Here is a 20,830-nt window from a genome sequence, read left to right on the forward strand (position 1 = left end):
TGAGGCTTTTGCACTTTGACTATGTGCCAAGTATTGTTAAACATGAGCGCAATGGGAAATGGATCTAAGATTTATTGATATAATAGATGCATTGCCAAGTCTCGTGTGTGCATTATTTAGTCCTCATAACATAGTTTTGGAAATAGGTATTACTATTTTTGTTTCACAGCAGGGGAAATTGAGGTTACTTAGCTGGCATTCTTTGTATGGGACAAAGGAGGGAAGCCATTATACTGAGAGGCAACAACAGCAAATAAATACTTAGGGGTATGAAAGAGTTTAGCATGATGGAATGAAACTGCAGTGAGGTGGGGAAATTAAGCCCTGTCTTGGAAAAGAATGCCAGATAGGTCGACAGGAGCCAGCACTAAAGATTATGAACCATTTTATAGGTAATAGAGAGCTATCAAAGAGTTGCAGGTTGAGGTGTGCCACTGTCAGATTTATATTGAACAAAGCTCACCCTGGGGCCAGTGTGATGGGTGCATTTCTGGAAGATGCAAAGGCAGGGTGGTGGAGTGGGGATTGAGAGAGGGGAGAGGGAAGCTGAGTATTGGAAAACCACATAGGCTCTGTTGTGGTAATCCCAGTGAGACCTCAAAGGCTTAAAGTAGGCAGTGTCTCAGGTTTTAGATAGGAGGGGCCTGTCGGGGAGGGTGGGCAAATTTGGTACTTGAGTGGGGTGGTTGTTAACTGATAAAGGGTCACAGGACTGGCTTGCTTGACCATGGTTGATTGTGTGTTGGTGGTTTTTTTTTTTTTTTTTGGAAAAAAAATGCAGGTTTGAGGCAGGGAAGAAACAGTAGAGGATATGTTGAATTTGAGTTTCTTAGAAAACACTTAGATGGCACTATCTAGTAAATAGTAAGGTATATATGATCTCTGAGTCCTCTAAATCCTCTTTTATTTCCGTAGGTTCTGTTTGTTTTTTGTTTTGTTTTGGTTTGAGACGGAGTCTCACCCTGTCACCCAGGCTGGAGTGCAGTGCCACTGTCTGGGCTCACTGCAACCTCTGCCTCCAGTGTTCAAGTGATCCTCCCACCTCAGCCTCCTGAATGAGTAGCTGGGACCATAGTGGGGTATGGTGGTGACCGGCTAATTTTTGTATTTTTTGTAGAGACGGGGTTTATGCTAAGTTGCCCAGGCTGGTCTCAAACTCCTGACCTTACGTGCCCTGGTCTCCCAAAGTGCTGGGATTATAGGCGTGAGCCACAGCATCTGGCCAGATCCATTTGTTCATATATTATTTATCTCTTCCACTAAAAGAGATTTGAAGCTGATTTATTTCCTACCTTTGTCTAGGATCAGCCATGTTTATTAGATTTGTGCCCGTTATTTAGATACAAAAGGAAATGAAATTGTGAATCTGTATACACTCTTCTCTAATATGAGAAATCTATACCCGTGATTGTTTCTGAAGTGCCAGTGTGAATGAATTGGTTATTGATAGAACTTTTCAAATGTTATTCATGGAATGCCCAATGGAACGGTTTGGCAAAATAGCACACTCTCCTCTGACCTCCAGTGTGAACTCAGTGTGGCCAGTGCCACCTGCTCACTTTAACTCACTCAAGACATCACTGGAGTTATTCTTGGGCAACTTGTAGGAGCACACAATTTAACTTTCCATTTTATTGGTGTTTGCCAAGGGAAGTCATTCTTACACTGGTAAAGAGACACAACATTAAACACAGAGCATTAAAGAAATACACAACAAAAATTTAAATCATTTTACAAAGCTTTACTGTGTTATCAAAACCTTCTTTTCTACCACGATGCAAACAACTTAGTCTGTTCTCCAGTGATGTTTTTTTCTCCCTTGCATTTGGTTTTAAGAAACAGGTCAGAGGTAGTAGGATGGTTAGACAAATGGAAAGAAGCAAAAACAAGTAAGAAGGAGCATGAAAAGGAAAGGAAATTACACAAAAGTAAGCAATAGACCAGTTCGAGTTTAACGCTTTGAAGTGTAACATTCACTTTTCCTGAGTTGGGATTAGAGCAAGGGTTAGGATTGGGGGTTGAGAGCATGTCTCTGACCTCTGATGTGTTTGTACTCCTCAGTCTTCTTGGAGGTCCTAATTTTTTCCCTGATACTTATTTTACTTTGCAGCTCAAAGCATAATCAGGTCACACTGACATTTCCCTCTTTTATGCTCTTATTTTTTTCGTAGTACAGTGATAAACAATTTATTTTCTCATTAGTGGGAACTATTATTGCAGGAAATATTAACGGGCCCCTAGTACATACATAAGGTAGGGCCCTGGTGTACATACATGGAGTTGGGAGGCAATTGTCTTCCCAGCTTCCTGTTTTTTGGCATGGCTCCAAGGTCTTTGGAAACCTGAGGCTCAGTAGAACCACCCTTAAAAATCACTGCATAGTGGCTTAGCAGTTGCTCAGCTTGTGGTTTGCTTCATGATTTCCAGCTCCTAATTAATATTATGTGGAATGCCGGCATGGCGGGCGGGGTGGGGGGCGGGTATTTGAGTAAATATTGATTACATGGAACTGGAGAACAAAGAGAGTTTAGTCCTTTTCTGTGTCTTCAGGAAAGCTTTATTTAAAATGTTCCAGACAGGTGAATACTTTCTCATCTTTAAACTTGAAATTGTTATTTATGTCTAAGTTCTGTGTCTAGAAAAGCAACCCTTCCCTTGTTGTTTGGTTGGTTTTATTCATTTTATTTTGGCATACCTAGTCTTTGCGGGTAAAGAACTTTTTCATTTAGAGGAAAAAAAAGCCAACACAATTATAGACCTAAAGAATGGATATTTTCAAAGGTGAGAATTAAAAGAGTGAATTGTATATTTTGGCCAAGTATTATCTAAGAATATATTATAATTCTCTTCCTAAGGCATTGGTGGCAGCAGATAAAGGGAATTGAGGATGAACTGAGGATGGGTGAATGGGTGAGGGAACAGTGCCTACTTAAGAGTTGGCATTAATCTGGGTAAAGTGTGGGGACTCCAGGAAACAGGGGAAGCCCTCTTGAATGAGTCATTTGAAGTCACATTTGCAGACAGTTTTGTGTGGGCAGCGATGGGGTTTGGGCAGGATGTCCAAACAAGGGTTCTGCCCTTCTGACTCATTTCTCTGATTCACATCTGGTCTCTTAATACCGCTACGTGGCTTTGTCATCCTTGGTGGGTGACTCTGATTGTATGGAATGTAGCAAAAGTGTTTCACAATTTCTAGAAAGCTCTCAAAAAGAGGACCAGCAGTTGTTCCTTCATACTTAGTAGGTAAGATTTTTAGATGCTTTTCTTCCATTCATCTTTCACCCAATTTCCTTCAGTCTCTGGTGTCAGATACCTTTTTTCTTTAGGCAGATCCCTCATGTCTCTTCTGTTTCTAACTTCTCCCTGTTTTTAACCTCTGTCTCTCCAGAAGTTTCTTCATAGCCTATAAACCGGATCAAGCCTTTTTTTTTTTTTTCTTAACTGTGTTTTTAAAGGCCTGGTTTGCAAACTGTTGTTTTATTGAGACGGTCTTTCCCTTAATTCATTCCTGAGTGTCCTATAGCCAGACGATTAAACGTCACCAAAGACCTCCTAGTTACCAAATCCAGTGGACCCTTTCAGTCTTAGCTCTTCCTTGACTTCCAGTGGTGTTGGACACTGCCTCCTCTTTCTTTCCTCTTGGAACATTTGTCTCCTTCAGCTTCTATGCCATCACCCTCCTTGGATTTTCTTCTTGCCTTTGGGAGGGCAGTGTAGCTTCATGGGTAAGAGCCCAGGAGTCAAGGTCCTGTGGCTTCAAGTCCCATCTCTGCTACTTGCTGTTTGATGGTCACTTGGGTGACTCATTTGCTAAAACCTTTCTGAGCCAGTATGTTTCTTTGTCTGTTAGATGGGATTTCCCTGAGATGATCTGTGTGAAGCTCTGTGCATGGTGCCTGGTGCATTGCTGCACTCAGCAGATACTAGCTGCCACTCTGATTGTAGGTCACCTTCCCTTTCTTTCTCCTCTGGCTCTTTCCACCCCATTAATATTGTCTTGCGTGGTGGCCTCCTCCAGCTACTACCCGCGTATGCTGACAGCTCACAAGCCTACTGTGGAAAAATGCAAAGCCAGCCATCCTTTTTCTCATCCAAAAAACAGAATCATCCTAAATAGTTCCCGTCTACTCGGGGCCTGTTTCTGTCCCTGCCTTTGTTTAGATCTTCCTTTCCTTCTTTGTGTTGTTAGTTTCTAAGCAGTCTTCTTGTCACTCTTGCACAGTCCATTCCATCGTGTCCACTGCTGCCAGAGGCATATTGCTGTGGAGAGTTGACATTGTTCTTCCCTGCCTGAGTGTCCTCCAGTGGCTTCCTGTTGACTACAGGATGAAGTCTGCACATTTTAGCATGGCTTTTATGCCCTTCCCCTCCCTTCACTGCGACCTTTCCCTTGTTTTTCTTTCAACCTTACTGCTTGTTGAAATACTTAACTCTTTATCCAAAGTACCAGATTGGCCTGGCAAATTCACAGGCAACTTTCAAGAGTCGTTGGAATTTTTTTCCTGAATTTTTTCTCTTTTCACACTTCCCAATATAGTTCTCTCAAATGTGCTCACATTGCCCTAATCCAGCCTCTGTGTGTACATATTCTGCTGCACTTGATTAGTTATATGCCTGTCATTTCATACTTAACTTGAGGGATCCTGACTCTTAAGTAGTAGTTAGTATAATACTTTGGACGTGGGAGGCATTCAAAAGATGGTGAGTCAATGAGTAAAAAGACAGGTGAACTGCAAGAGGCGTTCAGTCCTAAGTTCTCACATTAAGAAAACTTGTGGAGTTTTTTCAGTTTTACAATGATATTGATCAATTTGAAGTGATCTCATTAAAGAGAAGCTGTAACTTGATCTGAGAGAAAGAATTTTCCTAACCCAGACTAATTTTGAAGCATCATCTTCTCAAATCTTACAAATTTTTCTTCTGAACTATAACTCCTTTTATGAAGTTGTCAGTATTCAACCATTCAGTTTCATATGGATTAAGGTATAGAATGAATGGCAGGGCATCTATTGGTCTTTATGTGTCTGTGCTCCTTAGATGGGGTGGAAATGGAGACTAGCCTGGCTGTGGGTGGATTTCCCTCTTGGTGGAGTGAACAGCTCTGGCTTAGTTTCATAACCTCTCCACGAGACAAGTGGGAGAGAGGCTCCCCTTCCCCTTTTCCTAGTTGGCCACAGTCCCTTGTTTAGCTGAGGCACAGAGGGAGTGAAAGCTGCTACCAGTGGTGCTTTCAACAACCTGGGGCTGGGACATCAACCTGAAAATACCTCTTTTTCTCTTGAATTGTATTCTTTTGGCCTCATGATCATACCACTTGACTTTGGAGTTAAGGTCATGTGGGGCTTCATGAGGTCAGGTTTTCTCATAAGTTCTCTCATAGCTGACCCTGTTCAGAGGAAAGAACAGTGTGTTTTCTCTTCTTGAACTAGAGTAAGGATGACTGTTGAAGAAAAAGTTATTCTGATGGTAAGGAAGGCCTCAGTCAAGAATATTACAATGTAAGTCATGTAGAGAGATTAGGTTCAACTCTGAATACAGGGAAGACAGCTGGGGATTTATAGCTAACAAGCAGAGTGAGGTCAGTGGATGGAAAGTTACTAAGACGAAACATCAAGTTAGGGGGACTTAATAGGATTCTAAACTGACTTAATAGGATTCTTGCTGAAGGCAGGCCAGGATGATCAGATGTGGGGGGAGGGGGATGAGGAAATTGATCAGATATACAGGGTGCCTTAGTTCATCGGGCTGCTGTAATGGAATACTATAGACTGGGTGGCTTATAAAGAAAGAAATTCATTTCTCAAAGCTTTGGTGACTGGAAGTCTCAGGGTGCCAGCATGTTGGGTGTGGTGAGGGCTGTCTTCTAGACATTATTTTAGCCTCATATGACAGAGCAGAGAGAAGCAAGCTCTCTCCGGATTCTTACACGGATGCTGATCTCATTTTGGGGGCCCTGCTTTTGTGACTTCATCTAATTCTAATTATCTCACAAAAGCTCTACCTCCTATTTACCATCATGTGGTGGGGTAGGGTTTCAACATATGAATTTTGAGGGGACACAGATATTCACTTTATAGCAGAGGGTGATCCGATTCCAAAAGTAGGGGTATCCTCCTTAAACTGACTTAGCAAGCTTCTTGCTAGGCAGGCAAAGGAGGCCCAGCGACAAGGATGAGTTGAGAAGAGGGCTCAAGGGAGCCTTTCAAAGTGTGGCCAAAGGGAGAGTCTTTGTCGCGATCTCCTGGATCCATGAGTGCCACTTTTTCAGGAAGCCTAATTTAGTGCCACTACAGAGAGAAGGCCACTGAACTGATCTTTGACACTATGTCCTGGGGAAGTTCTTCACCATGGCTGTCTCTCTGTTGTCATCTTTTAAAATTTGACTAGTATTAGGTTATTGTTGGCATATGCAACAATCAGAGGCTAAGGTGGAAAAGAAACTTTCCTCCTTTTTGGTGTCTGTGCTTTTGTGCATTTATAATAAGACATGTGAGATTGTAAACCAGGCTAGCTTTCCTTTTAGCTGTTTGTTTCTCAGTTTAGATGGTACGTAAGCAGGAGTTTTGAGGGAATGCAAAAACATTTACCAGTCAAGTAAATTCTGTGAGCCTCCATTTAGTGTAAGATAAACATTTATGGCTCAGTATTAGTAAAGCCTTCTGACTCTAAGGATCTAATGATATCACTAACTTTTTTTGAAACATGAAGATATTTTGGTTATTAAAAGCAGTGTATATATATGATAAAGTAATGTGTAACAGGAAGCTTTATGAAGAATATCTTCCAATACACCTTTATAAAGTTCTAAATTCAAAGATTTGTATTCCTCTGACACATGAACGATCATTTCAGGCTTTGCTGGGTTATCATAAAGTCCCTAAGTAAGTATACAAAAACAGGACTTAGATGAAAAGGCATGTAACAAGAGCATTGCTTAGAATTGAGTACTCAGGACAGGGTATTAAGATTTAATGTGGGCTTAATATGCTTGTAGATCAAAATGGTGTGAGACTTAATGGGAAGGGAACCTGCAAAGAAGTGCCCTCTGTGAACCAGGAGGTGTTGGTGGGGTGTGGTCACAGAGAAGAGAGAGCCAGCCTTCCCGCTGATGGTATTACAGGTGGTCAGGATAGCTTCTGTGCTGAATTGGTCCTGCCAATCCCCATTGTAAATGCTTCACTTCCCAGTTCAAAAGAGGTCACAAATCTTATCAAATGGCAAATTCATTTAATGACTGAATGTGATATATGGCAAGCGGCTTCCTGTTTGTATTATTTACTTTGTCATATTAGTCATGACATGAATAATACCACTGTGTTTCCTGAATTAGGTTCTCAGAGGCACTGTGACGGACTTCCCTGGATTTGATGAGCGGGCTGATGCAGAAACTCTTCGGAAGGCCATGAAAGGCCTGGGTAAATTTAGCTTCCTCTTTCTAAAGCAAATGTGATATTTGTTTTTCCAAACAAGTCGTTAATTACAGTAAGAATAATTTTAGAATATTTTGATCTGAAATCTGTAGGAGAAGAGACATGTTATGATAACAAAATAATACTATAAACCAAGAGTGTCCAATCTTTTGGCTTCTCTGGGCCACATTGGAAGAATTGTCTTGGGCCACACATAAAATACACTAATACTAACGATAGCTGATGAGCTAAAAAAAAAAAAAAAAAAAAAATCGCAAAAAAATTTCATAATGTTTTAAGAAAGTTTATGAATTTGTGTTGGGCTGCATTCAGAGCTGTCCTGGGCCACATGTGGCTTGCAGGCCGTGGGTTGGACAAGCTTGCTATAAACCATCCCTAATATTCAGTTTCTAGAACTGAACAGGCAGTTTAATTCAGCCTCTGTGCTTTTGAGCTTGTCACCCTCACCTGTGTGGTAGAGGCCGGAGTCGATGAGGCAGCCATCCCTGCAGGTGAGCAGCTGTGCAGCTCTGTTCCCAATCAGATATCCCATTCTCATTCTGCTAGTCTCTTCTCTTTCCCCAGCCTCTTTTCTAGTCATTTAACCTCTCTTCTCAAGGATTTCCATGTGTCACTGATCTCCTGTGCTCAGGCTCCTTTTTTACTATTATTCATGTGCTTTCTGGCCCTGCAAGTCCTTCCATTGCATCCAGCCCACCTTTTCAGACTCATCTCCCATTACTGCTTAATGTGTTCTCAGACCCAGCCATGCTGGCTTATCTGCTGTTTATGAAAGCCCTGTATTTCCCCACTGCTGAGCTTTTCTCTCATTCTAAAAGCTGTCCTTCCTTTTGTCACTGCCTTTCACAATCCTTCCATCCTTTGAGACTTGTGGGTGTCACCTTCTCCCCGAAGCATTCTCCAAGACTCCCTTCCACCTCCTATCAGCTGGGAGACCCTTCTTTGAGTCCCATTTGACACTTAGATCTCTCCTGAGGCACTTGTCACATTTTGCCTTAGCTCACAATTATTTGTGTGTTTTTATATTTCTACCTTAAATTGTAATTTGAAACCAGAGTCTCTTTCTCTTCTCTCAATCCCCTGTAACACCCAGCACATTGTGCCTCGTGGATAGCTGTTATTTGAGTATCTGTTGCATGAAAAACTAGGTGTACTAAGTTTTGTAAAAGGCAGGAGTATTTTTCCATCTACTTTCCAATATGTTGGGAATAGGGGGTAGAATATATTGGAAACATACCATTTTATATGTAGTAAATTTTAAATAAACTTTAATAAAACATTTATATATATGTAGTGTTTGTGTGTGTGTGTATATACACACACATATATATACACATATATATACACACACACACATATATATATATATATTTTTTTTTTTCTAAGAGATGGGGGTCTCACTATGTTGACAAGGCGGGTCTTGAACTCCTGGCCTCAAGCAATCCTCCCATCTTGGCCTCCCAAAGAGCTAGGATTACAGGTGTGAGCCACTGCGCCGGCCATAAAATATATTTTATATTCGCATAGGGAGAGGCAAGGAAATAAGGTGACTGGGAAGTGGGTTGCCAAGATCATTGGGAGAGTATGCATGTAGGAGCCAAAATGTAATTGTTAACCATAAATTGCAGGCACGGATGAGGAGAGCATCCTGACTCTGTTGACATCCCGAAGTAACGCTCAGCGCCAGGAAATCTCTGCGGCTTTTAAGACTCTGTTTGGCAGGGTAAGACCACACTTCATCCCAAGAGAGAATGGGAGAACAGCTATCAGTTATAAGACTAGTTTGGAATATACTGATATTCTTTTGTAAGCCTCATTTATTTTGTGATTCCGACTTCCCTACTTCTGTTTCTCTTCCACTCTCCTCTAAATTATCAGCTCTTGGGATACAGTGCTCACCCAGCTTATCCTCACATAATTGTTTTTCCTTGCCTAATGCTGTCGAGGTGCCAAAAGATCCTGTAGTGAGAACTGTCCCTCTTCTTTTCCTCTGTGCTTCCCACTCACGTTCACATGGATGTCTTACTATTCGTTTTCTAGGTGTAAGCCTGTATTAAAGTATGTTTTGTTTTAACACGGTCACAGTCTTGGTTCCTTTTGTCATGATTTTAACTCATGGATTTTTAATTAGTTGATTTAAATGCTTTTATTTGACTAACAATTCAAAAAAAATTACTTGAATTATTTAAATGAATTATTTGAATTATTTAAATTTAAATGAATTAGTGCATGCATGAAAAACTTAAATATAGCCTTCTTAGTCTGAAAACATATATCAATTAAGAAAACAAATGCAAAGCTAAAAAGGAAGTATTCTAAACCCCCATTTTTAGTTGTGTGGTATGCTGAAACTTATAGCTAGGAAGTACTGGGTTTTTTTCATAATTACATAATTTTTTCATAATTACATACACAGTTTCCCCATAGGAAAAGATATCACCCAGTGATCAGGAGTCATAATAATGACTATAATCTATTATGTATTTGAATGTTGTTAGATATTGAGAGAAAAAAATTATTATGTTTGGGTATAAGAGACTAAATGTCCTTTGTAAATTTCATTATATGATTATTTTTTGGAATTTAAAAAAAGATGTTTCTCAGAATAATATTTTTAAAGTACAATAGTTTTAGTCTACTTTTAAAGGTATTCATTTTTTTTTCAAGTTAAGAAAAACATCTTTTAGAAACAAATATCTTGACATGTAAGTGGGTTTGCCTTAGTTTAAGATTTTGATCACAGGTTAAAAGTATGTTATTCAAGGTTATGGGGTTTTGTTTAGCTCATGGGCCTTCTACTTGGAGATGGCAACATAAAGAATTCATTAGAGCAAAGGGCTGTCATTCATATTTAAGAAGAATCTTATTACAATTTCTGCTGGTTAACAAATTTGTATTTTCTGTGGGTTAGGATCTTCTGGATGACCTGAAATCAGAACTAACTGGAAAATTTGAAAAATTAATTGTGGCTCTGATGAAACCCTCTCGGCTTTATGATGCTTATGAACTGAAACATGCCTTGAAGGTAAAAAGGATGAGTGAAAGGAACATTCTTGTCATAAATAGTATTATTTTGTTTTGGTAATCACTTCCTCTTATTTGTTATATTTAAAACATTTTATCTGATTATTTCAGTGAGAGTTGCTTGGAAGACAAAAGTGGGAGGCAATAAGCAGTAAAGGAGGGAGAAAATTACAAGTGTGTCATTTCATCTTTTTGTAGATTTAAACTCAATAATACTGGGCTACTTAAAATTTTAATATTTTTATAGATTTTTGTATTTTATTTTCATGCCTGTCTTCTGATTTTGAGGATGTTTAAAAAATATTACAGATGAGCTATTTTGTCTTTTTAAATGGAAAATTGCCTGATTAGGGAACAATAATATTGCTCATCATTTTAGGTTAAAAGGTAAAGCGTCAGAGAGAATTTTCACGATAAATATTTTCTCATACTCTTTCCTTCTTTCCTGCCCCTCTAAATGCTAAAATGAAGTAGCTGGTAAACTTGCTGTAATTTCAGTTGCAGCGAAAACTAAATGTGTATTCCCTTGACTGGTGATTGGAATGTTGTATAAATATGACGGTATTGACACATTTGTTTAGGCTCATGGGACAGGAAGTAGTTCAGTTGTTAGCTGTTAGATTTTGAATGGGCACACTGAAATTTAACAAGGAAATAATGTTTCTCAGGGATTCTTACTGATGGAGTGGAGAGGAGAAGCGTCATCCTGATAGGAGCTGGTTTGTGCTCAGTCTCTTCATTTTCCTATGGTGATTCTTTTGGAATAAACAAAAATCTTAGGTTATTGAGAAAAGTACTTTTTTTGCTAAGTGCTTCTGAAATGTCAGCAGTAGTTGAAATTCTGCCAGAGAATGAACTCTAGGTTTTTCAGTGCTTGATTTTTGGCAAAGTTAGAAATATAAAGAGAATAAGGCTTAAATATACTATCTTTTTAAAAAAATTAAGTTCAGCTGTATTGTTGCATCTCTTAGTTTAATGATGTAGATGTGATTTTTAAAAGCAGAAAAAGGAAAGCCAGCTAAAATGATTTTTCAAAAATCCAGAAAGCAACTCCCAATTCCCTTATACTGTTCTAATTCCTAATAATTAAGCAATGCTATATTTATTGTTACCTTTGATGTAGAATTTTCCTGTGACTGCACAGCACTTAACTTGGGGGCCAGGGGTTTATCTTTTGAGGTGCATATTGTTTAAGTATCAGTGCTCTTCCGCGTACATTTATGCAAAATTTTCATTTTTACTCTTTCAGTTTTAAAAAATTACTTCAATTTTCATTAAAATGTTTTACTTTTAAACTAGAATTAGGTGATCAAATTAAAAGTTACAAATTTATGTAACTGGTTATGTATATGTACACATATATACACACATGCACATGAGAAACATTGTTTTCCATTAGACAAAAAGAATAAAATGGTCTTTGGAGAGAAAATCATTTAACATTTGTTATTTCTGTAACTAATAGAACTCATATACAAAGAAATCCATGTTACACTGGATAATATTTATATGACTGTGCAATTTGGGTAACATCTATTCTGGGAAAATAACTTTCTTTCAAATCTTATTGACATATTTTCTCTATTAAAATCTCCAAACAGGGAGCTGGAACAGATGAAAAAGTACTGACAGAAATTATTGCTTCAAGGACACCTGAAGAACTAAGAGCCATCAAAGAAGTTTATGAAGAAGGTAAATGTTTGTGAGTTATATTTTGACTTCACCTCCACTGTTACTTCCTTCATTTCTCTGATTTGAATGCAGTCCTTTGTAGGTATGGGAGGCAGGCAGTAAATGATGGTTGAATGAATGAATGAATGAATGACCTGCAATTCAAGCTATTTTTCTCCTTCACTAAGGAAAAGACTGTCTTGTTATCCTCTTCTATTTTAACATTTTATAAGAAGCTGCTGCTGAAGATGGAGTTTACTTTTGCATAGGATTTGCAATTAGTGTAGGGATATACAGGTTGTCTTTATGTTAACATTAAGGTAAAAATGGTTTTTCCTCTTTTAAAAATATTTAGCTTTATGTTAGCAAAATTTAGGAGTTATATAAAAAGTACTTTTGGAACTTTGGAAGAGAAACCTAAACCCTTTCCCACGTCAGAGTTGATAAAGTACATTTGAGTAAAGGTATGTTGTCTTAGTTAATGGCAATGCTTGAATAAAATATTCTGCATTTTGATTTTTCTTTTTAGTATGCCTTTTTCATGAACAGAAATCTGCATTTCAGCCTGAAATATGTCCCATGAATAGAATCAAGAAAATGAAATAAAAAGTAGAGGTAGAGAGTCCTTTTCTTACCAGATTTCTTGTAGCCAGCTCTTTTTCCTGCCTGATTGAGGAGGGTCAGACTATCCAGTTTCTCAGCTCAGTCAACAGACTCCAAGCCTAGTGTCTTTTGCTAGGGACTGTATCTTGCCATTAGTTTGCTAATCTTAGAAATGGCTTTGTTAACCCAGCAAGTCAAAACAGTGTGATAGTTTAGAGCAACTGTATAATTACCTTTCTAAAGGGCTGAATCTCTCTTTCCTGCTTCTCTTTTTAAAGGCAGTAAGTTCCCAACCACTAAGGCAGAAGTGATACATGTATCTCAACTTTGAACTTTATTTGATGTACTATTCAAATATCTCTTTCTGGGGATGTTGACCTTGATGAGAACCTTTGTGCTACTGGATTACAAATGGTGTGCTCAAAGGGGGTAATAACTGTGGTCTGTCTTACTCAGCTGTGTAATTGAGCACTGGCTGTGTGTCTGGCAGTGTGCTAGTTGTCATGAGTGACAAAAGGTGTGCATAACCCAGCTCCTGTCCTCAGGCAGTTTGCATGCAGTCTCCTCAGGGGTGACATGACAGAATGACTGCAATATTTAAAGGATAGGAAAATTCAAACTAAAGTAAAATACCAATAACATTAAATGCAAAAATGCATTCAGAAGAGAGAGGTCATCATAGCTTTGGATGTTAGGGAGGCTTCATGGTGCAAATCACACATGCAGCAGAGTTTTAAGACTAGGTGAGTTTACAAAGTGTCCATTGACAGATGAATAGATAAAGAATACACACACACACACACACACAAACACAGACACACACACACGGGAATACTATTCAGTCTTAAAGAGGTGAAATCCTGTCATTTCAACATCATGGATAAATGTGGAAGACATAATGCAAAGTGAAATAAGCTAGGCACAAGGCATAAGCTATGCATGATCTCACTTCTTATGTTGAATCTAAAAAAATTGAACTCATAGAAACAGATAGTAAAACAGTGTTTGCTAGGGTGTAGGGGCGGGGTGAATGGGAGAAAGGACTGGTGAAATATTGGTCAAAGCATACACAATTTTAGTTAGGCAGGATGAGTAAGTTCTGGGGATCTCATGTACAGCATGGTGACTATAGTGAAAGTATAACTGTATTATGTGCTTGAAATTTGTGAATAGAGTATATTTTAAATGTCCTCACCACACACACAAAAATATAGACTATATGAAGTGATGGATATGCTGATTAGCTTGATCGTGGTAATCATTTCACAGTGTACACATATATCAAAACATCATGGTGTATACCTTAAATATCTACAATTCTTATTTGTCCATCATAACTCAATAAAGCTGGGAAAAAAAGACGGTGCATTTTGAGTAGGTAGAAAAGGTATTTTTGGTGAGGTACTGCCTGTCTTTAATGGCATGGAGACTGGACTGTGGAGAGTATATTGAGGGATGGAGAGGGCCTGGCTGCCGTGGAGGATGTGTGCATGTCCATTGTGGGAGGTAAATGGAACAAGCGAGGTTAGGCTCAGATAGAGATGGTTTTGCATGACTGGATTAGGAATTTGGACTTAATTCAAAGGTACTGTAAATTCTTGAATGGGCAGTGGAGTGCTGAAGGAACAATTGAGGGAGGAAGGAGATTTGAATAGAAAGGCTAATTGGACAGTTATGTGTATGGGAGGTAAGCTAGGTATTTAGGAATTATGGCCCAACCTAGGTTAGTGAGAGGTGTGAGGAGGATAAATCAGGGACAGGAGAAGCATGTGATAGGGTTTAATGGTTAATATATACAGGTATTGGCATAGAAGAAAGAATTAAAGATTCCTACAAGGTTTTGTATTTGGGTAACTGGTTGAAATAAATGCATAACTCTTCTGGGCCTTTTAAAATAGAAGTTTCAGGCTTTTAAAGTTTGTTTGCTTTCACATAATAATTAAATATTTAAATACCTTAGAGTAAGGCCTCCTTTCCTTTAATAGCAACTGTTTGAGAGTAGTGAGAAAGACTTGTAGACTCTTGTAGATCCCAATTCTCCGCTTTTATATGGCCTTACATTGAGCAGCTGGAAATAGAGGTGGGAGGGGGGCGTACTTTAAAATATCATTGCTGTCTCTCAGAGTTAACTTTATTTCTGCAGAGGAAAAATACCTTATTGGGGGAGTGATGGCCATGCCCAAAGAAATAAATCCCAGAATATTAGAGGATGGAAGACATTTGGAAGCTAACCACGTAAAAGATTAGAAAGAAAGCAAAACAGAATTTAAGGTTATGATTGATTGTGTTTTGGAGACTTTCCAGTACCATCATGTGTCTCTAGACTAATGACTACATTGGTCGAGAGAATTTCTAAATGGCTGAGTCTCGATTTAAGTTTGAATTGAGTGCCTTTGGGAGCTTTAATTCATTTTTGTCCAACCACTCACTGAAAGCATTTACTGAGAGCATTCAGAGATGGAATAGAGGGAATTTATGTTAACCAAATATAATATTTCTTCTTTTATGTTGCTTTCATTTGATTAATGGGGCAAGATTATTTTTCTAGTTGAAAGAAGATGTAAATCAGTATGAATTATTTTGTTGCAGAATATGGCTCAAGCCTGGAAGATGACGTGGTGGGGGACACTTCAGGGTACTACCAGCGGATGTTGGTGGTTCTCCTTCAGGTATTGGGTGGAGATGAATTACAGTTTTATTAAAAAGCCTGAAGTTGGACTGGGCTGAATCTAGTTAAGTAAGGTCACTTAAAATTCTTTTAATAATTTGTGGTACTTGCTGATTCTTACTGCGATGATTCTGGCTGTATGTTGCTTGTGCTTGTTTGTGTTTCAGAATATCTGGTCTAAATTCTTAACAGCTAACTCATACATTTGTTTTAGATAGTAGTATCTTGTTCCTTTCACAGAATGATAGCAGTATCTTGTTCTTTCATAGAATTTAAAATCAGGAGGGTCATTATTGGTTTTGGACAGGCTGTGTGATGATAATGTGAAATAGTGCAGGATTGATCTTAATAAAAGCATATTATTTCTAGAGAAAGAGCTTTATTGAATAACCATCAGGTGGAACCATTTTTCCTTTTGAATGAGAATGCTCTACAGTTCAATAATGTGACATATTACCTCTCATAGGCTAACAGAGACCCTGATGCTGGAATTGATGAAGCTCAAGTTGAACAAGATGCTCAGGTGAGTGATGCCCAGGATATGATGACTTTATTATGTTGTAGAAATGAAGAAGTAATTCATGGTAATGAAAAAATCACAATGTATGTTATAATAGCTGCTAGTGATAATCTTGTTAATGGGTTCTTCACATAGCATAAGACCTATGTAAGTAGCTTTTTCTTATTCTGACCTGGTCATCAAAATATTTTACCTTAAAGCTGAAATGAAATAAAATAAATTACATAGTGAGTTCCAACTAGACATGGTTTTTTTTGTTTTGTGATTATTGAACATTCACAAAATAGAGAATTTTACAAAAAACAGGTGTTATTAATTCCACTGCCAGTTATGCAGTGAGTCTCTTAGCAGAAGATAAAGAAGAAAGAATAAAGTATTTAACAGTAAGTGGTGTTTAATTATATAAGAGATGACAAGTTATTTTGGTATTAGGAAATTTCTCTGCATTTGCTTTGACAGAATTTTAAGTAGAATTGGTCTTCTGTCAGCTGCTTTTTAGTGACTCCAAATGAAAATTTCCTCTTAAGTGACTTTTAATCCCCTATAAAGTCTCAGTCTGGTTAATAAAACAGTTATTAAAGTATAGGAAAGGAAATTTGAAACATGAGAGTTGAAAACTGGAAATTGGTAATAAAGGAATTACTTGGGTTCCTCGAACCACCAATCATAGACCTCTTTCTGGTCACATGTTTCAATTAAGAGAATACACAATTCTTGGTTGTTTGTCATGTATCATTGAAAAAGGAAGAGCCATATTCACTCCTCCAGTGGAAAAACCCATGGATGTGCAATCTCACTTTGCCAACAGGAAAGAGGAGAGAGGTTATTCTTTTGGGTAGGGTGATTTTATAATGGTTTCAGAATGCTGTCATATCTGTCTAGCTGGAGAGAAAAAAAGAACTGAATGTTTACTGAGGGCTCTCTGTGCAGTATTTGACTCTTGCTTCACTCTAAGAAAATGCAAGCCGATTGTGTCCAGCCCCTGATTATAACCTTCAGACTCTCTGGTGGTTCCTTTGTCCTCAGGATAAAGTCCGGGTTCCTGAATGGGTTACAAGCTCCTTTGTTATCTGTGTCTTGTTTACTTATGCCTCCAGCCTCTCTCACTTGGTCTCTGTGCCCTCTTGCCCCTCCCACCCCTCTTCACCGGAGTCCTCTTCAAGAGTCACTCTTCAGCTTAGATACTTTAGAGTTAGGTGCCCCTCACAGGGAAAACCATGGCCCGCCCCCCGCCCCCGCCCCCCGGACCAGGCTTCCTGTCACAGTTCTTTCCACCTTCTCTGGAAGCCACCTATTTACTTGACTGCCTTCCTGGGCACCCTGAGCTGTCAGTTCAATTGTGTCCTCAGCTTCTGGCATAGAGTAGGTGCTCAGTAAATAACTGATGAATGAATGAGCACATAACTCTACCAGAGAGGGGCAGTTTCCCTTTTATGGATAAAGAAACAAGCCCATGGCTTCCACTGAATAGCAGTGGAGTTGGAATTCCTAACGAGGCCTGTCTGACTCCAAAGCTCTTTCTTTTTCCCTAGAAGATAGTCAGTGTTCTTGAATATTAATATTTCACTATAAGAATATTTCACTACGAGATATTCAGTGTTCTTGAATATTAGTGCCTTCTCTGGTTTTCTCTATCATTAAAGGGCTTATTAAATATCAACTTCAAGCACAGATCTAGCTTAACTCCACCTTCTATCGCGGAGAGGGCTGGAGAAACCCTGCAGAGTTGTACTCCTGTTAGGGGCTTTGGTACTGAGGTGGTGATCGTACTGCTTTCTAAGCATTGTTTGTGGCTTTGCTAGAAGATAGTGCTGTTTCTGTCATTCCTACTGTCAAGAGTAGAATAGGAGTTCTGGGAGCTTTTCGGGTCACAGTGTAAGAAACCAACTCTAGTCCTCTCAGATGTCTGCAGTGAGGCCTGCATTAGCAAGCAGAGGGCAGATTTCCCAGATAGTCGGTGATGTAATGAGAGCATTGCTGCAGCGTGAGGCTCCTGAGGGGAAAACTACATTTTAACCTTGTTTTCATTGATTTCTCTCCTTGGAGCACTTACTGGATAGCACTGCTGTTCAAACTTTCGTGGGCATGCGGAGCACCTGGGGACCTTTAATTGCAGATTCTGATTCTATGGGTCTGGGCAGGGGCTGGGAGTCTGGATTTTGAACGCAGATTCTGATTCTGTGGGTCTGGGCAGGGGCTGGGAGTCTGGATTTTGAACACGCTCTCAGGTAATGCCTGCATCCTTGGTCCTTTGATTACTGAGGCTGTATAGGTGACACTTACCTGTCATGCAGTGGTCATAACCATTCAGAACCCTGAGAGTACATGTGAGACTGTACATGTGAAAACTGCTTTATGGAGTTACTTTAAAATATCCCTTGAATGGAATCCAAGCTTTTCTTAGCCTTCCAGTGACCAGGAGTAACACAGAACATGTTATGCTGGCTATTAGTTTTTGATTCTTTAAAATGTATTATTATTAATTAATAAACCTGTTGAAAACAATCCTTCAGCATTATAAAAAGGAACACACCAACTTGTACCTCATAGCAAGGGCAGCTGGGCTTTTATCACTAGTGAGAATTTGAGATTTCTTGAGAGTAAGCTGAGACGGCTAAAGGGCCCTTTTATAAGCGTTTGCATTTTTGTCTCTACTGATACCTGGCACTAAGAGGATTTCAGTTATTTGAGAGGTTTGATAAGCCATAGAGTCATTCACTTGGGAACCGAACATTTTGTAGATAATCCACTTTTTAACATTTTTAATGTGTTAAACTGATTTAATATTTTTAATACATTAAAACAGATTTTACCTTCTTCCCCGATAAATCCTTGTTTTATGCTTTCTCTGGAGGGAGAGTTGAACTCTTAGAGGAAAGAGGGAGAAAGAGAAGTAATCAGTTTACTGGGCACTTGCTACTGATTACCAGACCCTGTTCAATGCATTATGTAAGTTATATAATTTCCATTAATGACTGTATACACTGAGGCTGAAGAGGAGATTAAGTAGTTCATCTGAAATCTCGCAGATAGACCATATCTATTTTGACTCCAAAACCTCATCCTTTGCACTGAACCAGGGCTTATCAAACTGTACTTAGGCCGTACCATAAAGCTTAGAGAAGGGGTATAAGGGTCCCTCATCCAGACGGATCCATGAATATTGGGCATCCTCATTTAGAAGAAAGGATACTTACACTAAAACAAAACTGTTAAATAGCATTGTTTTACATGAAGAAGCCATCATTATTGCATATGATTACTTAATAATAGTTTCACAATAGATACTGATCCCAAACATAATTCTCCTAATAAAATTAAAAGATTATGGTAAAAATACCTGACATCTCACCAATTATTCCCATATAACAGGCTTAACTCCTGTACCTACTAGAGAAAATTTCTAGACATTTAAAATAGTTGATAAGAAATATGTGCATCAATATCTGTGATACTGTACAAGATGAGTCCGTCACCCATTTAGGTGTTAATATATTTGTATATTTTATCTACATGTGGAAACATACCAGAAGTAGTAACTAGCACCTTCAGGATATTGATATTAATAGCAACTTTTCTTTCCTTTCCTTTTTGCCTTTCCCCTTTCCCCTTTCCCCTTCCCTGCCCTCCCCTCCCCTCCCCCCCTTCCCCTTTCCTTTCCTTCTTGCTGTTGTTGCCCAGGCTGGAGTGCAGTGCCATGATCTAGGCTCACTGCAACCTCTGCCTCCTGGGTTCAAGTGATTCTCCTGCCTCAGCCTCCCGGGTTCAAGCGATTCTCCTGCCTCAACCTCCCGGGTAGCTGGGATTACAGGCATCCACCACCGTGCCCAGATAATTTTTTGTATTTTTAGTATAGACAGGGTTTTGCCATGCCCAGGCTGGTCTTGAACTCCTGGGCTCAAGCGATCCACCCACCTCAGCATCCCAAAGTGCTGGGATTACAGGCATGAGCCACCATACCTAGCCTGTAACTTTTATTTTCTTATTTTTGTTTTTTCTTAGTTTTACAAAATTTCTCAATGAACCTGTGTTTTTTTGTAATTAGATTTTCAAAGTTATTTTAAGAAAGGTCTATGTCATCATGATATGGTTCTAAAGTATAGATACATGCATGACCTTCAGAGTTAGTATCTTTTCAGGTTTGAAGAGCATGTTCACATGGCTAGAATTGGTATTATTCATTTTTACCATTAAAATAATTAATTTTAAAATTGAGCATAAAGATATGTGAGTCTCATTTTTTTTCTTATTCTCCAGAAATATAATAAAAAGTAGATCTTTACCACCATAATCTACATTTTTAAACATACCATGATCAAACCTTCTATATCAAACCTGTTATTATCACTTCCTGTCTTTATTTGGATTGCTGCTTGTGGGCATAAGGCCAACTGCAAGTAGCAGCCTCAGCAAATTGCATTCATCTTACTTTAATATGTATACTTAGTTTGAAATGAATAAAAAGATAGTACAGTCATTGTAAAGATTGATTCTTTGGATTTTCATAAATTATTCACATCTCAATAAGTGAATTCAGAGTAAATGTTGATGTTTGTATATAAGCTTATTTTTTTAGGCAGTTATATGAACACAAGAAAGCATATATTTTTTTTCCATGTCAAAAGGGAAATATGGGCATTCAAACTATTCAACCACTATTTATTGAGTGCTTCTATATGCCAGGCACTGTGCTATACCCATAACCTTTTAAACATTTATTGTGATCTTTGGAAATATGAAAACATTTTATAGCTAGCCTTGGTTAAATCTCAGTTGTAAAGATAAAATATGAAGTGTACTCTTAATCAAGTGCTATTGAACAAGCAAAACAGAAAAGGCAGACAACATAGCTTCCAGTTAAATCCTTTCCCAGTCTGTAAATGGATGTATCAACAGTGAGGTAATCATAACTGT

General features: G+C 38.6%; 2 protein-coding genes across 2 annotated transcripts in view; one reads left to right on the forward strand and one right to left on the reverse strand.

Annotated features, from left to right (window-relative positions):
- Positions 1 to 20,830, reverse strand: part of LOC126955751 (signal peptidase complex subunit 2-like) — a 705,796-nt gene that overhangs the window by 408,349 nt on the left and 276,617 nt on the right. The gene's annotated exons all lie outside the window — the stretch shown is intronic.
- The window catches only part of ANXA5 (annexin A5), a 29,800-nt gene that overhangs the window by 3,942 nt on the left and 5,028 nt on the right, over positions 1 to 20,830 (forward strand). Inside the window, exons 3-8 of the mRNA XM_050792647.1 lie at positions 7,331 to 7,415; positions 9,059 to 9,153; positions 10,342 to 10,455; positions 12,056 to 12,146; positions 15,318 to 15,397; positions 15,863 to 15,919. Of these exons, the coding sequence (XP_050648604.1) occupies positions 7,331 to 7,415; positions 9,059 to 9,153; positions 10,342 to 10,455; positions 12,056 to 12,146; positions 15,318 to 15,397; positions 15,863 to 15,919 (522 nt within the window). The remainder of the gene's footprint in view (positions 1 to 7,330; positions 7,416 to 9,058; positions 9,154 to 10,341; positions 10,456 to 12,055; positions 12,147 to 15,317; positions 15,398 to 15,862; positions 15,920 to 20,830) is intronic.

The sequence above is a fragment of the Macaca thibetana genome, chromosome 5 (assembly GCF_024542745.1).
Source record: "Macaca thibetana thibetana isolate TM-01 chromosome 5, ASM2454274v1, whole genome shotgun sequence".
Classification (NCBI taxonomy): Eukaryota; Metazoa; Chordata; class Mammalia; order Primates; family Cercopithecidae; genus Macaca; species Macaca thibetana.